At 38.8% G+C, this 23072-nt stretch overlaps 1 protein-coding gene across 1 annotated transcript in view; it reads left to right on the top strand.

The window, feature by feature from the left end:
• BTBD9 (BTB domain containing 9) overlaps positions 1–23072 on the top strand; it is a 409107-nt gene that overhangs the window by 288100 nt on the left and 97935 nt on the right. The window contains exon 8 of the mRNA XM_068559438.1: positions 16613–16802. Coding sequence (XP_068415539.1) covers positions 16613–16802 — 190 coding nt within the window. The remainder of the gene's footprint in view (positions 1–16612; positions 16803–23072) is intronic.

Raw genomic sequence — 23072 nt, 5'->3', positions numbered from 1 at the left:
AATAATTATTGACTTGTCTAGGGCATCTAGTATTTAGTTTTAAAAACTAATTTAAACTCATGGCAAGGAAAACCATGGTGAAATGAGATTTCTCCCTGGACAGTTCTCCTTGGCAGTGTTATCACAGCCTTTCAAAGATCCAGCTTGCTAAGGGTAGCTTGCTGTCCAGCTTAATGTCATCTCTTCTCCGAACTGGTGCGCTGGCTCCCTCCCCCTCTCTCGCTCTTGAAAGGTTAGCCTTTCTTCAGAATAGTACAGGTTTTTCCAGCGACATCTGTCAACTTGGCAACGAGCACACCCTAAGGAAATTATGAACATTTGAAGACCATCTAAATACTGTAGGGAACCTTCCCTCTCCCTCTCCCTCTCCCTCTCCCTCTCTTCTCCCCCTTCCCCCATCCTGCTTTCACCCAAGAAGAGTAGAGCACCCATATGGCATTTATCACTGTCCATATCACTGATAAACTGTAAGTCTATTTGTGTCTGTGATTTTTTTTAATGCGTTTTGATTTGTTCACTCAGTGGTGATAGCTCATGAAACCTCAAAGCGGTGACTATCCTAGAAGGCAGGTTGTGGGCAGACCCCTTTGTTTAATGAAAGGAGACCCCCCCAGCCACCGTACTGTTAGCACAAAGAGACTTCTTCGCTCTAATAACTCCCATGATCTTGATCTGATTCAGTAGGTCAGAAATTGCTGTCCCCAGCAAATATCGACCAGAAGAAAATGCTTTCTTGTGTTTTTTGAAACTGCCAGCTGCATATTACCCTAGCAGGTGCTAATAGGTTTTTGCTGGTCAGTAGAATTGTTATTGGTTCTTCCTTTCCCTGCTTCCTATCCTTTTACAATTACAAGGTGGCTCATGAGAATAAAAGTCTCACCTCTTGTGTAATACTCAGATTTCTGAAATGCTGGTCCCACCTACCCATACCATGTGGGGAAAGCCTGGCCCTTCATGACTAGGGAAGCACCAAGCTTGGATCTTGTGATTTTTTGAAAATCTCAAGATGCTTTTGTGAACATGATCTAATTTATTATTTCAATATTCATAAGAAGGCAGAAGGAGGAAGGGATTCTTTTCTTTATGGGTAAAGAAACTGAGTCATGGGGTGGTTAAATGGCCTTCTCGAGATTGCCTAGGGCATGGTTTACAGAACTGAGGTGAGTTCTTCAGGTACCTGCTTTCCAGTCCATTGCCTTGGTCCAGTGGATGTTGGAGCTGAAGGCAGGCAGGGGGTAGCAAACGTTTTTCCTCTCAGAATTAAAGTATGGAGACATGATGCAAAGAGGGCTAGAACTCAGAAATAAGATACTTCCTAACTGACAGGTCCCAGAATATTCATAATAAACTTCTGTTTAAAAATACTCACACCCATTTTTCATTTCCCAAAGCACTAAGTGTAAACCATTAGAAGAAGAATTAATTGAGAGTAGTAGCAGAAGGTGCTTTTTAACCGCCTTTTATTGTATTTTAGACAAGACTCATTTCATCATACACTGTAAGCCTACTGGAAAACATAGCATGATTCTGTTTCTTCAATCTAGATTAACTTTGGCCTCCAGAGGTAGTGTAAATCGTACTTTTTCCTGAGGTTTTTTTTTTTTTTTTTTTTCTCATAACTACTTTACTTAGGAGTATAAGTAAAGTTGTTACAGGTCACTTACAAGACTTTGATTGTCTTTGAAGCTAGGTAGACAGATTTCCCCAGGGACCCCAAGTTCGCCTGTTAGGGAGCAAAACCTCAGTCTCACCCAGGGGATTGCTCAACTTCCCCACAGCCCTGGGCTGGCCCCTCAGGCTAAATCTGGGAGAGCCCAGGGAGGCAAGTTTTCCCTCAGGCGTCCTGTGGGGTTTGATTACAGAGTCTCAATTCTGAAAGCTCAATATTCAGAAGTTAAGACTCACCTTTACCTGTATGTTTCTTCTGAATTCCAGTCTTGCTCCCTTGAGATTCTCAGAGATTCTTTCCTTCTCACACAATTCAATCCAGGATGCTTTGTGGGAACTAAAACATGTGAGAATTTGGTGTCGTCTCCCACCTTTTTCTCTCTGCCTCCAAAATCTGTGGCAGGCAGTTTCTGCCAAAGTGGAACTGTAGGAGCATACTTGCCACAAATCTGATTGGGACATTTTCTGTAAAATGTACAGGATTCCGCTTAATGTTTGATTGCCTCACTGCTGATAACTATTGTAAGTAAAATCTCAAATTTTATATTTATTGATACATTTTAAAGGACCGTCATTCAAGATCATAAGACTCAAGAGTTATCCATTATCTCAGAATCATTCTGACTTAAAGTTTGAACCAGATACATCCTCCAGCTTAAAATGAAAAAAATTTTAAAAAGAGAGAGAGAGAGAAGAGCTACTACTTTGTTAAAGGGATGGTTTAAAAAAAAAAAACACAAAAATTTACGTGCAAACCACTGCTTCTTTTGTGGACCTTTTAAAAACCTTTGCACATCTTTGTTCTATGTTTAACACGAATGAGAAATATTCCCCCAAAGCTGTGGTGACATCTCTGATCTTGAGTCACAAAATTGTTGTGGCCTGAGAAGACCTTTCAACCATTAGTGCGGAACAAAAATAACTCTGTTGATATCAACATCTTTTAGGACATAAGGAAAAATAAATCCATGTAAAACTCTTATACTACTCATAGAAAAAGATGCCCTTTACATTATAACTTTTAAATTTTTTTGAGAAAGAGTTTCCTAAACTTGCAAGACCAATTTCAGTGACTTTTTGTATGTTAGGTATTTTTCCCCATATCAGCTTGAATAACTTGTCGTGATGTAGGGGGCAGATTTCTCTGACAGATTTTGTCCAGAGAAAAGGAAAAAAATCACCCCAATGAGATATTGCCTATTAGTTCAAACACAGAGTTAGCTGTTTGGGCTATCTTTTTTCTTACATCTGGAAATTCCTTTGTCCTAAATTTAAAGGCCTCACCTGCAGAGTGAATCCCCCTTTGATACGCTGCTGTGGTTACCGCTGTTAAACATCTGATGCTTGATTCTTTAAGGTCTTTTTGAATCGAAGATTTTCACAGCTAAAACCTCCAGTGTGAATGCTGGAGTTTGAAAACTACAGATAAGAGAGTAAACCTCTTAAGCAGTTAGTTCTGGAAGGTGCTTTGTGAATTCACTGATCCTGGTGAACATGCATACTTGGCATCCACTGGCCCCACCCCACCTCACCTTTGCCCCTGGGAATAACCACCTCTGATTTCTCACCTCCGTCTTCTATAAAACTGCCATGTTCTCTGAAACATGTTCGGAGCTATAACTTTCTAAAGTTACAAAGTTTGCATACTTTGGGAGAAGGGAAAGCCACATTTAGAGTTTGGAAAAGTGTTACCTCTTCCTGTCACTGGCTAAATAGAACCCAGCATGATTGTCAACATCCTTATAATCTCAAGATAGTGTGTGTGATTTGGGCAACGTTGGTGATGTTCAGAATTGGAGCTATAACAGGAGTGATGAGAACACAGATTATACTGACTGAAACAGACAAAAATGAAAACAAAGAAGAAAGGAAAAGAGGCTCAGAGGAATGGGTCGCCAGCATTCAAAAGGCAAGGTCTGTTTTCTTCCCATGGGCTTCCCCTGCAGATATGGAGAGATGGTCATGACTGAATCTTTTGGAATTGTGTTAGGAAGCAGCCTTTCCACGGTGCTGGGAACCGGGGCATATTTGGGAAAGAAAAGTTTAAAGGGTTTTCTTCAGCAGTGTAATGTGATATACTATATGATTGAAAAGTGATTTTTTTTTAATTGAAATATAGTTGATTTACAATGTTGTGTTAATTTCTGCTGTACAGCAAAGTGATTCAGTTATACGTATATACATTCTTTTTTAAATATTCTTTTCCATTATGGTTTATCACAGAATATTTAATATATTTATTTCCCTGTGTTATATAGTAGGGCCTTGTTGTTTATCCATTCTATATATAATAGTTTGCATCTGCTAACTCCAAACTCCCACTCCATCCCTCTTCCACCCTCCCTCCCCCTTGGCAACCACAAGTCTGTTCTCTATGTCTGTGAGTCTGTTTCTGTTTCATAAAAGTTCATCTGTGTCATATTTTAGATTTCACATATAAGTGATATCATATGGTGTTTGTCTTTCTCTTTCTGGCTTACTTCACTTAGTATGATTATCTCTAGTTCCATCCATGTTGCTATAAATGGCATTATTTCATTCTTTTTTATGGTTGAGTAGTATTCCATTGTATATATGTACCACATCTTCTTTATGCATTCATCTGTCAATGGACATGTAGATTGTTTCCATGTCTTGGCTATTGTAAATAGTGCTGCTACGAACATAGGGGTGCATGTATCTTTTTAAATTATATTTTTGTCCGGATATATACCCAGGAGTGAGATTGCTGGATCATATGGCAACTCTATTTTTAGTTTTTTGAGGAACATGCATACTGTTTTCCATAGTGGCTGCACCAAGAAAATTGGATTTTTTTTTTTAACCTGATAGATAAAACCAGGAATGAATGTAACTTAGTGCCAGTGTTGCAGAATACATTTTTGTAGCTTTTTGATAGTTTCCAAGAAAAATGGGCTTGAGCTCTAATTAGCTATTGTTCATTTACAGCTGTTCAGACGTAACAGCTGTGAGTATTTTTCCCTTTAGAGTAAGTTGACAGAAGGTTGGATTGCAGTTGGGTTGGAAGCTTGCCTGGTCAGCAACAAGTTCCTATGTAGGCCTGTGGATAGGCCCCTAGGGTAAGTCCCCCTTTAAAAAAAATGGTGTAGGTCTGTAGGAGGATATCTAGATGTGACCTTAAGCTGATAGTCCTAGTTGTCTTTTTGAAGGAAATATTTTGTAACTCTGAAAATCTTGACAACAGAGAAGAATCTCCCTGAGACTGTTAAGTACTTGATGGCTGCGTGAACCACTGTGCTATTAGAAAACAATTTGCAATGAAAACAGCCAGGGAAACATTGCATGAAGCCCAACACAAGCACTGTTTGTTTGTTTGTTTACTTGCTCATTTATTTCTTTTTTTTAAAAACACCTTTATAGGAGTATAATTACTTTACATTGTTGTGTTAGTTTCTGCTGTATCAAGCACTGTTTTTGAAGATGACAATCCTCTGTTAAGTGCTAAGTGCTATTTCACTTTTAAAATCTGCTTCAAATGGGTTTTTCCCCCTATCTCTCTAAGGTGATCTCTGGAGACAGTTAAATAACATGTCAGTCTTATCTTTAAATATAGCTGGTACAGGTGGCCCTCAGGTCATGTCCTAGTGGAGTAATACAGCCTTTTAAAAAATTTATTCCTCCTGAATTAAATTTACAGGCAGGCTGTTGGCCACCCCTGGTGCTGTGTAAGAACAGAGGACAGTACAATTGTTTTCAGAGCACTTTTTCTGCAGTTCCCCACAGTGTGAGTCATCCCAATATTCATACACTTGCAGAATGTATACACTTTGTTAACACGCAATTTTTGCATTCAGAAGCAGCAAATTAAATTTGAGCAGAATTGCTATGTGCACAGAGGGGGAAAGTAATTTCTGCCCAGGCACTTCCCCTTTGCTCCTAGCATAGGCTATTGTAATAGGTATGTAGCTGAAGGATGGCAAAGGAAAACCAGAAAGAGACAGATGCGAGATGCTGGGCTTTGGCAATATGGTTTTGTAAACAAAGTGACACAAATTGGGGCAGAAATTCCAGTGGGACAAGGGAGGAAACTGGAAGACTGGAAATTCAGCACAAAGCTGAGTTCCATCCAGATGGTGTTTTTAATAAATTTATCAGACACATATGAAAGACGGTAATGAACATTCAAATGGGGAGTGGCCCGGCCCCTACAGGAAGAAAAACAGTATGGCACCTTCTGTGCATTGCAGTCAGTTAGAATCACTCTCTAATTTTTCCCAGGAAAAAAGACCACAGAATTTATTCAAACCATTGAGTAATTATTAGGCAGTCCAACTAGGCAGGCTGAGGTTTGTGTTTCTAGGAAGAAGAATTAATAACAGAATTTTTTCCTGCTGAAATGAAGGAAGTGGCCTATATTAGTAAACCCAGTGGTGACATTTAGGACAGACCTCTTCTCTGAGAACTCTTATAGTATGACTATAACCAGATAGCAATACTGTCAGGCATAAAAAAGCTTCTATAGTCTTTAAAAGTCATGTTATTATATACATGCCTCCTCTTCCTCCTGTTCTCCCCCAAATGGTTTCCCTATCAGAAAATATTTTAGTCTACCATGAGTGACCAATCTTTCTGTATGTGGGACAAACTTTTAGGGGAAGAGAAGTTGAGAGAGCTAAGGGTATATATGTAGTGCTTATAAAGCAGCTCTTCTGCAGTGGGCATATTTGTTTTCTTTTTAATGTTTAGGTCAAGACCCAGAGATTGATCATACTTCACTTTTCTAAGAAAACTTTCCCTTAGAAAGCAGTTTTTTCTGCTTTATTCAGTAACTTTTATTAGATTTTCTAGCTTTTGGTAAGGAGCTATGTTAAGTGCCACACCTATATACGCATGCTTTTCCAGCTCTGATTCATTCTTTCAGCAAATATTTAATAACTACTATATGCTAGGCACTCTTTCTTATCAGTTGGGAATACAGCAGTGAAAAAAAGAAACAAAAGTTCCTGCCCTTATGAAACTCACATGCTAAATCTCCAATTGTCAAGTTAGATCAGATTGAAATACTGATTTGGATATTAAGAATTGGCCCAGCGCTGGAATTATGGTCTCACCTTGGTTATTTACAGAAAGTCTTTATCCACAGGGTTTGTGCCCAGGTCCCTATCCTTCTCTTCTTCCCACCTGTTGGCATCATTTGGTCATTATATTGTTAATTTGACTCATTGTTTAAAACATAGGAATGAGAATTAAGAAAAGTGCTGATCTGATTTTCTACCTTATAGAATAAGTACAGTTGCTTATCAAGTTGCTAGTAGAGTTCTAGCAAAAGCAGTTTCTTGAAAGGAAATTTGGGAGTTGGGGTAGATTTCACTAATACCGTCTATCTCTGTGTATTATATGTGTCTATGTATATCTGTGTTGGGCACCCTTTGTAGAATCCAGACTTTGACTGAAAAACATTAATGAACGATGATGTCAAGATCAAAGTGGAAACCATGGAATACTATTCTCCAGCACATAGATATAGGATTTTTTGTTAAGAAGGCACTGTTTTTGTTTTTGAAATGTTCTTTTTTAAAAAATCCCAACCAGGGATTGAACCCAGACCCACAGTAGTGAAAGTGTGGAGTCCTAACCACTGGACCGCCAGGGAAGTCCCAAGAAGGCAAAGTTCTTTAAAGTAGCATATGTTAGACTACCTTAAGATTCCAGAGGGTCAGAGGGTGATATTACTAGGGCAGTTTTGCTTAGAGAAAATGTTGGAGACTGAAAGAATCTTCTTTAATAAATATTTCTAAATATGTCTTTAGAAAAGGAATTCTGAGTGCTTATCCCAGCCTTTTTTCCCAAAGAGCTTTAAACCATATCACTAATGATTTTATGATCGTCTCTGATGCTGCTGCACTAATTGACTAGTTAAAAGCAGATCATCTAGGGATAAAATTGTGAAGCAGTAAGGTAGCTTAGGAGGAAATTGATAAACTCAGGGAGAGTCAGCAAGGACAACCGTCAAGACCTAGTGGATACTACAGAGCACATCAGCATTGTAAAGAATCCTAAAAGGTTTATCCTTTCAAACCCTCTGAAATTACTTGCCATATTTCTGGTTTTCATAAAAACAGTGTTAGAATTTGTGGAATTTTAAAAATAACCAATATTCCATTTGTGGAAAAGAACATAAAGAACATATATGTAAAGTCTGGAGAGCAGGAACACTCATATGCTCACCACCCATCTTGAGAAATAGAACACTACCAAATCTTTAAAGCCCTTTGTGTGTTCCCCCCACAGCACATCCCTGCTGTCTTCCTGTCCGAGGTCACCATTCATCTGAATTTGCGTTTACTACTCCCTAGCTCTCCTTTCTAATCTCACCACATAGGTGAGATTCACTAGGTGTCTATCACTGAACAATAGAAGTGGAATTGTACCCTTTGTATTTTTGACTTGTTCTTCTTAACCAACTTTCTTTGTAAGATTGACCCTTGCTAATACACATAGCTTCAGTTCATTTATTTTCAATACTGGGTAGTTTTTGTTTGACAGTGAAATTTTAAAACTCAGTGGACAGGTTAAACAGTAGATGAGACACACCTGGAGAGAAGCAGTGAACACAAACAGTAATTTTAAGAAATTACCCAGAATGCTTCAAAAAGAGGTAAAGAGGAAAAAAATGAAAGGAAGGTTAAGAAATAGAGAGGATAGAATGAGAAGTTCCAACAGAGGTCTAATGGGAATTCTAGAAGAAGAAAAAACAGAAAATGAGGGAGAATCAATACTCACAGAAATAATGGTTAAAATGTTCCAGACTTGATAAAAGCCATAAATGCTTATATTCAGTCCTGAGAAGGATAAATTTAGTCTGCATCTAGGTGCAACATAGTAAAATTGCAAAACACTAAAACCAAAAAGAAATCCTTAAAATTAACTGTGGAGAAAAAAACAAATTACAGCAGTTAGAGGGATAGCAGACATAACAGTAGAAGCTAGAAGACTATGGAATAATATCTTAAAAGTGCTGAGGAAAAACAGCTTTTCACTTAGAGTTCTATACCCAATTAAACTATCATTCAAGAGTGGTGGCAAAATATACTTTCAAGTAAAGACTTTGCTGAATGGATGTGTCTTAGAAGGAAGTTGAACCAAGAAGAAAGGAGGATATAAAAAAAGTAAAGGTGAATAAATTGGTGAATGTGAATAAATAAGTTTTGGCTGTATAAGATAATAATAATGGTGACTGATTTTGAGAGTCTAAAACAAGGTAGAAGTAAAATGTTAGGTAAGAATAACAAGCCAAGAGACAGACGATTTGTATGAAAAAGTGTTAAGATCTTTTATATTGTTCAGGAGAAGGGAATATGTGATTTTTAATTTTAGGCATTGTTAAGTCTGGTATGCATATATAGAATTTAGTAAAAGAATAGAAATAGAATATATAACTTCCCAATCAAATCAATAGGGATAGCTGGTGGGTAAAATAAAAGAAATTCAATCTGTTAGAAAACAGGAACAGAGTAGACAGAGAGGTGAGGGAAGCAGCAAAGAAAAAAAAAAACTTGTAAGTAGAAATAAAAGTGATTAGTGGGACTTCCCTGGTGGGGCAGTGGTTGGGAGTCAGCCTGCCAATGCAGGGGACCCAGGTTCGAGCCCTGGTCTGGGAGGATCCCGCGTGCTGCGGAGCAACTGGGCCCATGCGCCACAGCTTCCTGGCCTGCTCTCTGGGGCCCGCAAGCCACAACTACTGAGCCCGGGCACCACAACTGCTGAGGTCCACACACCTGAAGCCCACGCTCTGCAAAAGGAGAGGCCACCGCAGTGGGAGGCCCGCACACCGCCGTGAGGAGTGGCCCCCTATCGCAGCCTCTGGAGGGGACCTGTGCGCAGCAACGAAGACTCAACACAGCCTAAAATAAATAAATTTTTTTAAAAAAAAGTGAATTAGTATACATCAGTAATAACAATTAATATGTCATGTATATCTGCCAGTTAAAAGACAAAGGACACTGAATTTTTCAAAAATCTAGTTATATGTTATCACAAGAGACCAGAAAAATAGAAGAGTGATGCTAAGGAAACAGTAGCCAAAATAAAGGCACTATATTTATTTGACATCAGAACATGTAGATTTTAGGGCAAAGGCATTATTAGAGATAAAAAATGACACTACATAATGATGAAAGGTTCAATCTACCAGTTAGATATAATTCTAAAATAATGTACACGAAATGATGTGTTCTCAAAATACATAAAGCAAAAATTGACAGAATTACAAGGAGAAATTGACAGATCTACAGTCATAGTGGGAAATTTAAACAAACCTCTCCCATTAATTAGTAAGCATGTAAGTGATTTGAACAGCTCAGTAAGTTTGATATAGTAGGTATATATAGAACCATATATCTCCCAAAGTAGAGAATACACATTCTCTTCAGGCACATGTAAAATATTTATAAGAACCATGAACTAGACCACAGAAAAGCAAATCTCATCAAATTCTACAAAGTCAGTATCATACAGACCACACCTTTTTATCCACATTACAGTGTAATTAAAAATCAGTAACAAAAACTTGAAAAGTTAAAAAAACATTCTTATGAATAATTTATGAAGCAAAGAAAAATCTTAATGGAAATTAGAAAATACTTAGATTATCAACTTTTAAAACACTTTATGTCAGACAAACCCAGATGGAGGAACATTCTACACCATAGTTGACTCTAATACTCTTCAAAACACTATATATCAAAACTTAAGGGTAAAGATAAAGCAGGACTTAGAGATAAAACATTAGCTTTAAATGCATTTATTAGAAAAAAATAAAAGTTAATGTTTTGCTCATTATTTGCTTCAGATATTTAGAAAAAAATAGAATAAATCCAAAGGAATAGAAAGAAGAAATAATAAAAAGAGCAGATTTAGTGAAGCAGGAAATAAAGAAAATAATCAGCAAAATTGAAAATCGTTTTTTTGAAAACACTAATGTAGTAGACAAACATGTATAGGACTGACCAAAAAAGAAAGGAAAGGTACAAATACAAATATTTGGAATGATAATGAGAACATACTGTGAAAATTTTTATGCTAGTATATTTGGGTTGTTTTTTTTTTTTTCCACATCAAGGCTTACTGCTTTTTTTTAATTTTTATTTTTTAACATCTTTATTGGAGTATAATTGCTTTACAATGGTATGTTAGTTTCTGCTTTATAACAAAGTGAATCAGCTATACATATACATGTATCCCCATATCTCCTCCCACTTGAGTCTCCCACCCACCCTCCCTATCCCACCCCTCTAGGTGGTCACAAAGCACTGAGCTGATCTCCCTGTACTATGCGGCTGCTTCCCATTAGCTATCTATTTTACTTTTGGTAGTGTATATAAGTCCATGCCACTCTCTCACTTCATCCCAGCTTACTCTTTCCTCTCCCCGTGTCCTAAAATACATTCTCTATGTCTGTGTCTTTATTCCTGTCCTGCCCGTAGGTTCTTCAGAACCTTTTTTTTTTTTTTTTTTTTTTTTTAGAATCCATATATATGTGTTAGCATACGGTATTTGTTTTTCTCTTTCTGACTTACTTCACTCTGTATGACAGACTCTAGGTCCATCCACCTCATTACAAATAACTCAATTTCGTTTCTTTTTATGGCTGAGTAATATCCCATTGTATATATATGCCACATCTTTATCCATTCATCTGTCGATGGACACTTAGGTTGCTTCCATGTCCTGGTTATTGTAAAAAGAGCTGCAATGAGCATTGTGGTACATGACTCTTTTTGAATTACGGTTTTCTCAGGGTATATGCCCAGTAGTGGGATTGCTGGGTCGTATGGTAGTTCTATTTTTAGTTTTTTAAGGAACCTCCATACTGTTCTCCATAGTGGCTGTATCAATTTACATTCCCACCAACAGTGCAAGAGGGTTCCCTTTTCTCCACACCCTCTCCAGCATTTATTGTTTGTAGATTTTTTGATGATGGCCATTCTGACTGGTGTGAGGTGATACCTCATTGTAGTTTTGATTTGCATTTCTCTAATGATTAGTGATGTTGAGCATCCTTTCATGTGTTTGTTGGCAATCTTTATATCTTCTTTGGAGAAATGTCTATTTAGGTCTTCTGCCCATTTTTGGATTGAGTTGTTTGTTTTTTTGTTATTGAGCTGCATGAGCTGCTTGTAAATTTTGGAGATTAATCCTTTGTCAGTTGCTTCATTTGCATATATTTTCTCCCATTGTGAGGGTTGTCTTTTCATCTTGTTTATGTTTTCCTTTGCTGTGCAAAAGCTTGTAAGTTTCATTAGGTCCCATTTGTTTATTTGTGTTTTTATTTCCATTTCTCTGGGAGGTGGGTCAAAAAGGATCTTGCTGTGATTTATGTCCTAGAGTGTTCTACCTATGTTTTCCTCTAAGAGTTTGATAGTGTCTGGCCTTACATTTAGGTCTTTAATCCATTTTGAGTTTATTTTTGTGTATGGTGTTAGGGAGTATTGTAATTTCTTTCTTTTACATGTAAGTGTCCAGTTTTCCCAGTACCACTTATTGAAGAGGCTGTCTTTTCTCCATTGTATATTCTTGCCTCCTTTATCAAAAATAAGGTGACCATATGTGTGTGGGTTTATCTCTGGACTTTCTATCCTGTTCCATTGATCTATATTTCTGTTTTTGTGCCAGTACCATATTGTCTTGATTACTGTAGCTTTGTAGTATAGTCTGAAGTCCAGGAGCCTGATTCCTCCAGCTCCATTTTTCTTTCTTAAGATTGCTTTGGCTATTCAGGGTCTTTTGTGTTTCCATACAAATTGTGCAATTTTTTGTTCTAGTTCTATGAAAAATACCATTGGTAGTTTGATAGGGATCGCCTTGAATCCGTAGATTGCTTTGGGTAGTATAGTCATTTTCACAATGTTGATTCTTCCAATCCAGGAACATGGCATATCTCTCCATCTGCTTGTATCATCTTTAATTTCTTTCTTCAGTGTCTTATAATTTTCTGCCTATGGGTCTTTTGTCTCCTTAGGTAGGTTTATTCCTAGGTATTTTATTCTTTTTTGTTGCAATGGTAAATGGGAGTGTTTTCTTAATTTCCCTTTCAGATTTTTCATCATTAGTGTATAGGAATGCAAGAGATTTCTGTGCATTAATTTTGTATCCTGCTACTTTACCAGATTCATTGATTAGCTCTAGAAGTTTTCTGGTAGCATCTTTAGGATTCTCTATGTATAGTATCATGTCATCTGCAAACAGTGACAGCTTTACTTCTTCTTTTCCGATTTGCATTCCTTTTATTTCTTTTTCTTCTCTGATTGCTGTGGCTAAAACTTCCAAAACTATGTTGAATAGTAGTGGGAGAGTGGGCAGCCTTGTCTTGTTCCTGATCTTAGTGGAAATGGTTTCAGTTTTTCACCATTGAGAACAGTGTCGGCTGTGGGTTTGTCATATATGACCTTTATTATGTTGAGGTAAGTTCCCTCTATGCCTACTTTCTGGAGGGTTTTTATCATAAATGGGTGTTGAATTTTGTCAAAAGCTTTTTCTGCATCTATTGAGATAATCATATGGTTTTTCTCCTTCAATTTGTTAATATGGTGTATCACATTGATTGATTTGCGTATATTGAAGAATCCTTTATGCTAGTATATTTGAAAACTTAAACAAAACAAAAAATTCTCCTGAAAGGGCCAGGAATATCTAAGGTAATTTTGAAGAAAAACGGAGAAGAAGGGGAAGGAGAGGGAAGACAGGTGTTCAGTTTGTCAGATTTTAGTATACTGTAAAATTATAGTAATTAAAACAAGATGGTAAAGGCACAAGACTAGGCAAATTAAGGAAACAGAGTACAGATCTTAAAAAGAGATTTGGATACGTATGAAAACTTTATATGTGACTAAAGTAACATAAATTAGTGGAGGAAAGCGATGAACTGTCCATTAAATGGTGCTGGGGAAATTAGCTAACCTTATGAATAAAAGGTGAAAGTAGATCTGTATTTAATAGCATACCAAAAATAAATCCTAAATAGATTAAAGAACCAAACATGAAAAGCAAAATTTGAGAACTTATAGAAGAAAATATAGGGAGATATCTTTATAAATTTGGGGTTGGAAAGAATTTATAAACAAGAAAAGGAAAACACAAATCATATAGGAAAAGATTAAATATTTCAACTCAACATTAACCAAGAAAGGAGTGACATCCTGCCAATGAGGTAACTCATAGCCACAAGTGTAATTCCACTTCCGTATGTGTGTGTGTGTGTGTGTGTGTGTGTGTGTGTGTGTAAATATATACATATATATGTCTTACATATTCCTTGAAGAAACTCTTACCTATGTACCCAAGAAGACACATTTGTAATCACAAAGAAAACAATGGTAACAATCTAAATGTCCCTTTGGTATATTTATACATTGAAATATTTTATATACTTTACACAAATGAACTAGATTTATCTGGCTATTGAATGTTCCTTCATCCTGGTTTAATGTTTATTGTAGCCGTTAATATTGTTGACCAAATATTCCCTTTCTTCTCCTGGGCACACAACAAGTTAGCCCTCTCCTGTCCCCTTTGAAGTTAGGTAAGGCCCTGTGACTTGCCTTGGTCAACAAAATGTGAGCAAAGTGATGTGTGTTGCTTTGGGGGAGGAGTTTTAAGAGCCAGTGCCCAGTTCACTCCCTTCTCACTGCTGCTGTGATTGAAGAAGCACATATCAATCAATGCAAAGCTTCCGTCACTAGGTTCCCTGCATGATGCAGTGCTCAGAGTCACCTTGCTGATCATCACTGAATGCAGCATAGTGTGGGTGAAAAATAAATGTGTGCTATTTAAGCACCTGGGAAAATGGAGGCTGTCTCTTACTGCAGCTTAAGCTACCTACAGTGTGATTTTATGTCTCAGCTCAGTTTATTGTGTATCTTGTGCCACTTCCTTTAGTTCTCTCTTCCAAATCACAGAATACTTCCCCTTTTCCATGAGATGGAGGTACCATGACTTAGCCTCTAAATATAGTCCTTTATCTCTTCTCCTTTCAAAGTCAGAGGGGAGCTTTTCTCTAAGCCCCTTCTCTGCCAGGAAACTGTCCTCACAGGTTACTTTACCAGAGATTCTGCTTATTGCTTTAGAGTTAAGCTTCATAGTCAAGGGATTCATGGCCAGAAAATCCAATCTCTCTCCCTTCCTCCTTCCCTTCCTCTCTTCTTTATCTGTGGATGGCTGTCCTTATCTACAGAGAGCAAAGCAAGCAGTGAAGGTATATGAGATGAGGGAGCAAAGCAAGTAGTGAAGGTAGATGAGGGCTCGAGTACAGGCATCCCTACCTTTGGAAAGTAAATGCATTGCTTAGAAGATACATGGAAGAGGGCTTCCCTGGTGGCGCAGTGGTTAAGAATCCGCCTGCTAATGCAGGGGACACGGGTTCAAGCCCTGGTCCCGGAAGATCCCACATGCCATGGAGCAGCTGGGCCCGTGAGCCACAATTACTGAGCCTGCGCGTCTGGAGCCTGTGCTCCGCAACAAGAGAGGCCGCAATAGTGAGAGGCCCGTGCACTGCAATGAATAAATAAATAAATAGTTAAAAAAAAAAAAAGATACATGGAAGATTATTTACTCCTCATCATTATAAAGTTAGAAATGTTTTGGCATGATAATAGTACTGCTTACCCTCTCTCTTTACATAGAGTATAATATTATACTGAAAAGTATAGTATATATCTAATAAGAAATTGTCTTTTTTTCAATCAATTTTAAAATTATGTAAAGTAAGCTACACATCTTGAATGTAAGTAGCTAAGGTTAATTGTAGATTTAGGTTAAATAACTTAAATTTCCGAAGAAAATCGCAGCGCTAGTAAATGCACAAAAAAGGTCCCAGTGGACTTAAAAGGCTCTGACCTTTTATCATTCTCTTCTCAGTGTTTAGAGAATCTACATCATTTTTGGACAGCTATATCATTTTGTGGATACCCTAGACTCTTGTAAATGAACAGGTGGATGTGGACTTGAAGTACATAAAGAGACACGGAATCAAAACAGAGCTGGTGTTTCAGAATGCAGCAGTTCATGAACAAAGAGATGAGCGTATGTGTTGAATTGCTCAGAATAGTAAACAAACAAAAAAGGGAAATGAATCGTGGCCGAGGGCAACTGTATATTCTGCAAAGGGATTGGTGCCATGTCCTGGATTGTTTTCCTGCTTTACGAATTCTAAAATACTGAATCTATATATGTCATGCTTCTTTAAACAAACTTACTACATTTATTAAGTGTAATAAATATGTACAGTTTAGAGAATACTAATAAAACAAGTGCCTATGTACCTATCGCCTCACGAGAATAGAAGAAAACCAGTAGTTTTGAAGCCCCTCCAGGATTTCATCTTGGAAATGAAATCAATTAATGTTTAAACACATTGGTGGGTGTCCCTCCAAGATTTCATCTCCCTCTTTCTCATACAAATGATCATGAATTTTGTGTAATAATTCCCTGGATTTCCTTTTTAGTTTTACGTTTATATATGTATCCCTAAACAAATTATATTTTTAGTTTTGCCTTTTTAAAAAGCTTTGTATGAATGAACTCATACATTGTGTTTTTCTGTGCCTTGCTTTTCTCACTCAACATTGTTTTTTGATTAATCAATTTGGATATAGCTGTAGTTAATTAATCTCAACTACTGTGTGGTGTCCCACTGTAGTAATATTTCACAATGTATTTATCCGTTCTATATCTTATGGGGTATCATGTTTCTTTGTAATAAAATTCTTTAGGGTTAATTGCTACATGTGGTTTGGTTTGTTCCAGCCTCAGGTTCAACTTTTTTAAAAGCTATTTGGCATGGAAATGTGTTCATATCTTGAGATAATCAAGATGCTCTAATTTCTGTTTTATTGTTGATAGTAATTAATTAATTTTGTTCATAGCACACTGTTGGGATATATTTGGCTTCTTTATCTTGATGCTGAATCTCGTGTTGGATTCGCAGTTCCCATGGAGAACGTTGCAACAATTGCTGATTGTGCCAGTGTGATTGAAGGAGTCAGTCGGAGCCGAAATGCCTTGCTGAATGGGGACACTAAGAACTATGATTGGGATTCTGGCTATACATGTCATCAGCTAGGAAGTGGTGCGATTGTGGTTCAGCTGGCACAGCCATACATGATTGGGTCAATACGGTAAGAAGATTCCCTTTCATTTATTACTTTTAAAATGGAAGACACATGTGCAAATTGTGTTTTGGTACACTGATGATCCCAGTAACTTCAGTCAAGATACTCTTCTGTTCTTTGCTCTAAATATTGAGAGGAGGGGATGGAAAATGAGGGACAAAGATATACAAGGGGCTTGTTTGGATTTTCTGGTGGGGAAATGCACCAAAGTTAGACTTGTGGAGGGACTAGTTTAGATTTGTGGAGGGAGAGGACTAGGGCCTCTCCCTGGATACGGCACAAGTCTCAGTTTGTATTGGTTAAGAACTTACAGGATGTCAAAATCATTTTCAACTCGAATAAATGACTTTATATATGAACCAAACAGATCTGAATATGAAACCTGGTTCTAAAAGATCTTTTTACTAATCTTCATGTCTGGGTTTTTGGTTGTTTTCATTTTGTTTTGTTTTGTTTCGCTTTGCTTTAAGAAGGGAACTTTAACCCACTATTGCTTGATTTGTAGGATCATATAATTTTAAAATGTGACACTGGTGACATCTCCCAGAGGATATACTTTAGTTCAAGAGAGTCATCTGGGTCTCAAATAGGCTGCCCTTTTTTTTTAAGGTTCTAAGAAGGTCTCTGAAAGACTAATGTTGTGTGTGTGTATGTATATATATATATTTTTTAACACAAGATATTTTACATTATATCTTAGCCTGCCAGAGGTAGAGATGTTGGTGAGACATGACTGCCTTCCTGCCATCATGCTGTACCACATTTGCCTTACTGTTTCCTGTTCTCATTTTACAGTTAGTATGTGTAAAGAAAGAAATAGCACAAAAAATAAGGTAGTGGGATTCTAATAGACAAAGGTTTATTGATGTTTAAGCTAATAACTGCAGAGGTTAATGCTGCTTGTCAGTTCCCTGGGGTACCCTGACAAGTGATGCTGGATTTCTTGGAGAATTCAGACTGTTGGTTTCTTCATTTAAATTGTCAACCTCTTTTCATAAAGGGCCACATACAGGCTGAGTACCACAGGCAACAAATCACAGATAGAGAAGGCTTGAATTCATACTGCAGGCCAGACAACTCACTTTGTGCTTAGGAAGGGGGAGGACACAAGCCACAATCAGTCTGGGCAAGCTAGCAGTATAAATAAACTTCTGTCAGAGAGCCATCAATTGTGCCCTCCTTCCTTCTTCTCAGCTGCATGCATTAACTAAAGTAATCATAAGCCATCTATTTAATAAGTCATTCTAGAATCTTTGTCATAAATGGTGTGAAACTTATCTGAATACTTCCCATTACAATCTTTCCCTCTTTACTTTAAAAATCTGGAAAACAGTTGTCCTTCTCTTGTCTTATAGTCTGCACAATTTCTTGACGATTACCAATCGTGTCTCTGAGATTACATCTGCAATTTCTTTCAGAAGGCTTGGTGTGTAACTCATCTGAGCAGGAGACTTGAAATCATTTAAAATGACTAGATACTTTCTTTCACTTCACCTATTTGGGGCTTCAGTTTTCTTTTTATTATGTTTGTTCTGCCATTTCTAATTTGAAAACCAGTCTTCTTGCCAGTGAAGATAGAAGCAAACTGGCAGCTTAGCAGGTCTGCCCACTCTCTTTTAATGTTCCCTGTATTCTGTCTGCTTACCTGGCACCCCACATTCTCCACCCGCCATCCAACAACGGTCCCTGTGCATCTCAAAGCAATATGTCAGAAATGGAATTCCACCATTCTCCCCTTTCCCTGCTCAAGTTGCCTCACACTGCGATTTCCTCATCTAATTTAGTGGTACTGCTCATCCACCCATCCACTGAGCCAAAAACATGGATAAATTCCTTCCTTTCCCTCACCTCCCCCACTGAACCAGTCAGCTGTCAATACCAGCTCCTACATATCTCACAAATCCTTCCTCTCTTCCCCATCCCCACTGCCATCACCATAGTTGTACCTTTGTAGTTTCTCTTCTCTACCTAGCTCTTCTTTCCCCACCTGCAACCATCTCCCACACTGTTACCACAAATCTGATGTGGTCATGCCCCTTCTTAAGAGGATTCATGGCTACTATTTGCCTTAAGGAGAAAGTTCAGACAACGGCATTAAGAACATGTGACTTGCTTCTGTCTGTACAACCTTGTCTCCTGCCTCTCCACCCACCCCTACACGTACTGTCTCAGCCTATCCAGCTACTTGCAGTTTTGCACATGTCACCCCTCTCTTACCCCATGCCTTCAACTCTTAGAACATGCTGTTCTCATTACATGTGTGTCTCACTACCTTCTCATCACCCCTTTTTACCTGGCTCCTATAACCCCTTCAAGACTTCACTCCTTTGGGAATGCTTCCCTAACCTTCTATCATCTCTTGGGCTGATTTAGACATCCCTATTCAATGATTCCATACATTCTGTATGTAATTCCTCCCAGAGCATTTGTCAGGTTTGTATTATAATTGTTTACTTGCTGCCTCCTCCCAGCCTCACCCGATATATGAAGCCTGTGGCAACTCGGAATAAGTGTTCCTTGACAGATTGAATGTGCAGATGAGGTAGTCTATCAAGATAGAAGGGGAAATTATAGCGGGTATAGTGGGAGATCTAGAATTTTAGATCCAGCAGAGACCTCATGAGGTCATTGCCAAGGTGACAACTTAGAAAGAGACAAACAAGCTTTTCATGTGGCAAGGCTACCTTGGCCTCTAGCTCTACTCAAACAATCAGAGATGTTGAATCTGACTCCAGATAAAAGGTGTTACTGGAGCTTAAGAGAGACAAGAGAGAACAGTCCCGTTTGGTTTTCTTTAAATGTGGGAAAAGAATGGTTCTCCCAAACAATTTTTTTTTCCTGACTCAGAGGGGGATGATGAGCACGAGCACAACCAAAGGCAGAATTGTGGGTCTCAGCACCGTGTGAAGCCTCCACCTTCCTTAAGCCCAGCTATTGCTTTTGCAGTGAGAAAATCCATGCAATTGAAGCCCCATGTAACTGGCTGAACGCTCAGAGAGACACGTCTCTATGAAACTAACATTGCGTTGTCAGGAACTGCATTTGCCTCTTCTGTGACATTATCAAGAAGAAAGGGAGAGGGATTTCTTAACCACCAGTGCCTCTGGGTGATGCTGGATATCTCGGCAGGCCATGGTTAGCAGCAGCTGTTGTGCCCAGATAGATGTTTATTGATAGGAAACTAGATCAGTGGCGCCTCTTCATGGGGATGGGTAATTGACAAATGACAGGTTGATTAGTCAGTGACATTTGACCCATGGTTTCTATTGCTTGTGGTGACTCACTTGCTTTCCTAGTCACTGTATCCAAAGAAGCCCAGATCCCAAATCAACACCTAGAGGGAGAGTATTACAGAGCTGAGTGACTAACATTTTCCCCATCTTAGAGGGAGGAGATCTGGCAATTCTGGAACCTCTTCCTCTGGGGGCCCAATCACAAGGTATACTGACTTTAAAATTTCAGGTTTCTTTGTAGATGGTGAACACAGAGGCAAATGTCTCAAACATGGATTATCTTGATTACCTCATTCTTTATTCCTAAGAGAGGACAGAATTATTGTATGGATAAGATTTCTTTTGTCTGTTTTCATCCACATAAACCATTTCTTCCTTTCCTGAGCGTTTCCCCTGTAGCTGGGTAGGCAAGCAGAGCTTCTTTCTTTCTTTCTTTCCTTCTTTCTTTTTAAACATTTTCTTTTTTTAAAAAATTTATGTATTTATTTATTTTTGGCTGTGTTGGGCCTTCGTTGCTGCGCACAGGCTTTCTCTAGTCACGGCAAGCGGGGGCTACTCTTCAGTGTGATGCGTGGGCTTTTCATTGTGGTGGCTTCTTTTGTTGCAGAGCACGGGCTCTAGGCGCACGGGCTTCAGTAGTTGCAGCATGCGGGCTCAGCAGTTGTGGCTCACGGGCTCTAGAGCGCAGGCTCAGTAGTTGTGGCATGTGGGATCTTCCCGGACCAGGGCTCGAACCCATGTCCCATGCATTGGCAGGCGAATTCCTAACCACTGTGCCACCAGGGAAGCCCCCAGCTTCTTTCTTGACAGACAACGCCCACAGCTCACCACAGTCACCACAGTCAGTGGGAGCCTAGTCCTGCTAGTGCGCCTGGTATGGTAAGTACCCTTGTGGATCCTGGAAAGGCTGACCTTGAAACCTGATCTCTGACCGTCTCCTCCTGCCCTCATTGTCTTTCATTCTCTCAACATTTTTTGAGCCTTTAACTGTGTGCTAGGCACTACTCTAAGCCCTGGGGCTACAGCATTGAATCCAGAAAACAAACATCAGTTTTCTCACAGAACTGGCATTCTTGTTGGGGGAGGGGGCAGTGGTGGATAACCAGTAAACAGCACTATTTGTAATATGTCAGATATTTCAAAGATGGAGCCATCAGGAGGGAGGACTAGGGGTTGGAGACAGCGCAGCTTTAGATTGGGTGTTCAGGAAGGTCTCACTGTGCAGAGCCTGAAGGATGGGAAGAGTAAGCCATTGGGGGACCTGGGGGATAAGCCTCACAGGCAGAGTGCCAAGGCCCCGAGGCAGAGCACGTGAGGCAGGTTGCAGGAGCAGCAAGGAGGTCAAGGTGGCTGGAGTAGAGTGAGGGAGGGGAGGAGAGTAAGAGGCAAGGCCATGGAGGTGACTTTCAGAGGTGACAGCCCTGAGATGTTTTGTTACTGTTTCTGTATTCAGTCACCAGCTCCCCAAACCATCCCACCCGCCACCACAAACCCATCCCAGGGTTTCATTAGCACCGTTAGAGGAGAGTTTTCTTTGCTGAGGAGAGGAGGGGCGGAGCTGGGGAGCCATCATGCCTTTAGAAGCCACCTTCTTTGTTCCTGACCAGCCTTTGTCCAGTCAGCTCCCAGGAAAGAGACAGCAGGAGGCGTCCTAGTCCTTGCAGTTTATGTGAAACTTTCTCCCCATCTTTGGTGTTTATTTCTCTTTCCCAAGAGCCAGAGCAGGCAGTATAACTTGGAAATAAAGGAGTTTGTCTTTGTTGTTGCTAGGTTTACAGGCACAGCGTAACTTGTTCATTTTATTTGAGAGAAAAAAAGAGAAATTGCCTGGAATGTGCCTTAAAAGTGGGTAACTGAGTAGTAATTATATCATTTTCATGCCTTTTTAAAAACATTAAAATTTAAATAACAGGAAATCTTCAGAGGCCTGACCACATAAAACGACCACATAGTAACTAACCAAATCTACCTAAGTCTTAGTTTATAGTCCCTCTGTCGCCTTAGTTTAAGACTTATTATCTTTCTACTTCCTAATCATGATATCCTTTTAAGTATTTTCAGGTTAGTATGAGAAATCACATATGCTGTGCATTAGGCATGTGTATCACCCAGTCTTTTTCAGCTAGTAAGTGACAGCACTTTGTTGAAACCCTCATTATTAGATAGTCAATTAAATTAACAATTCTTACCTTAGCTTGAAAATGATGGTTTTGTAATTGATGTATGCAGTACTGTAAGTAAAATACCCGTAATGCTTTAACTAACCTAATTGTGAGTAAGTAGGCTGTTGGAAGATGAAACAGTGCAGGTAGATGCAGCTAAATAAACCCATAGTCTCTCTGGGTGTTATGAGGATTAAGGAGTTAATGACACAAAAATATTTTGAGTTCCTCAGTTGGAAAATGTTATATGAATATAATATGTTAGGACAAAATGGATCTAACCCAAAGTATGTTCTTGGTGGGTATTCATAATCTCTTTAGTCTGTGGGGAGGACGTTTTTACTTTGCAATAGGAAAAAAAACCAGTTCTACCACTTATAAAAGTTAATCTGGCACAGAATTTCTGAACCACAAATCAGTTTATGCCTTGCAGTTATTAAGCATAGATAAAACAAAGCAATAGAAAGTTGATCCTTTTTAAAAAAAATTAGATATGTCGCTGTGCTCCTTATTCATCCCAGCATATATTTCCTTCTCTTTGAGCTGTTGAGCCCACACCCAGTTCAGCTGCCCTTTCACTATTGTGTGGCTGCAACCATTCTAGATTATCTATTCAGTTTGTAAATCAGAAATCCCTTTTTCACTGCTGTTTTTCCTTCTTCCCACTGCTGACCACCCTGCCAAGCTATTGCTCATCCACTTCCCTCCCAAGGATAAGCACAGAAAAGAAAAAGGAGAGGAATCACAAACCATTCCATTTTGTGTCCTGTTTAATAGCTCCAAATGAAGGCTTAGTCCATGAAGGTGGGGAGAGAAATTGAACCAATGACTCTCAAATGATGTTTTGTAATTACTTGAGTATTTTCTACGTCTGTGCAGCC

This window comes from Eschrichtius robustus, chromosome 12, assembly GCF_028021215.1.
Source record: "Eschrichtius robustus isolate mEscRob2 chromosome 12, mEscRob2.pri, whole genome shotgun sequence".
Lineage (NCBI taxonomy): Eukaryota > Metazoa > Chordata > Mammalia > Artiodactyla > Eschrichtiidae > Eschrichtius > Eschrichtius robustus.
This window is presented reverse-complemented; position numbering and strand designations above follow the sequence as displayed.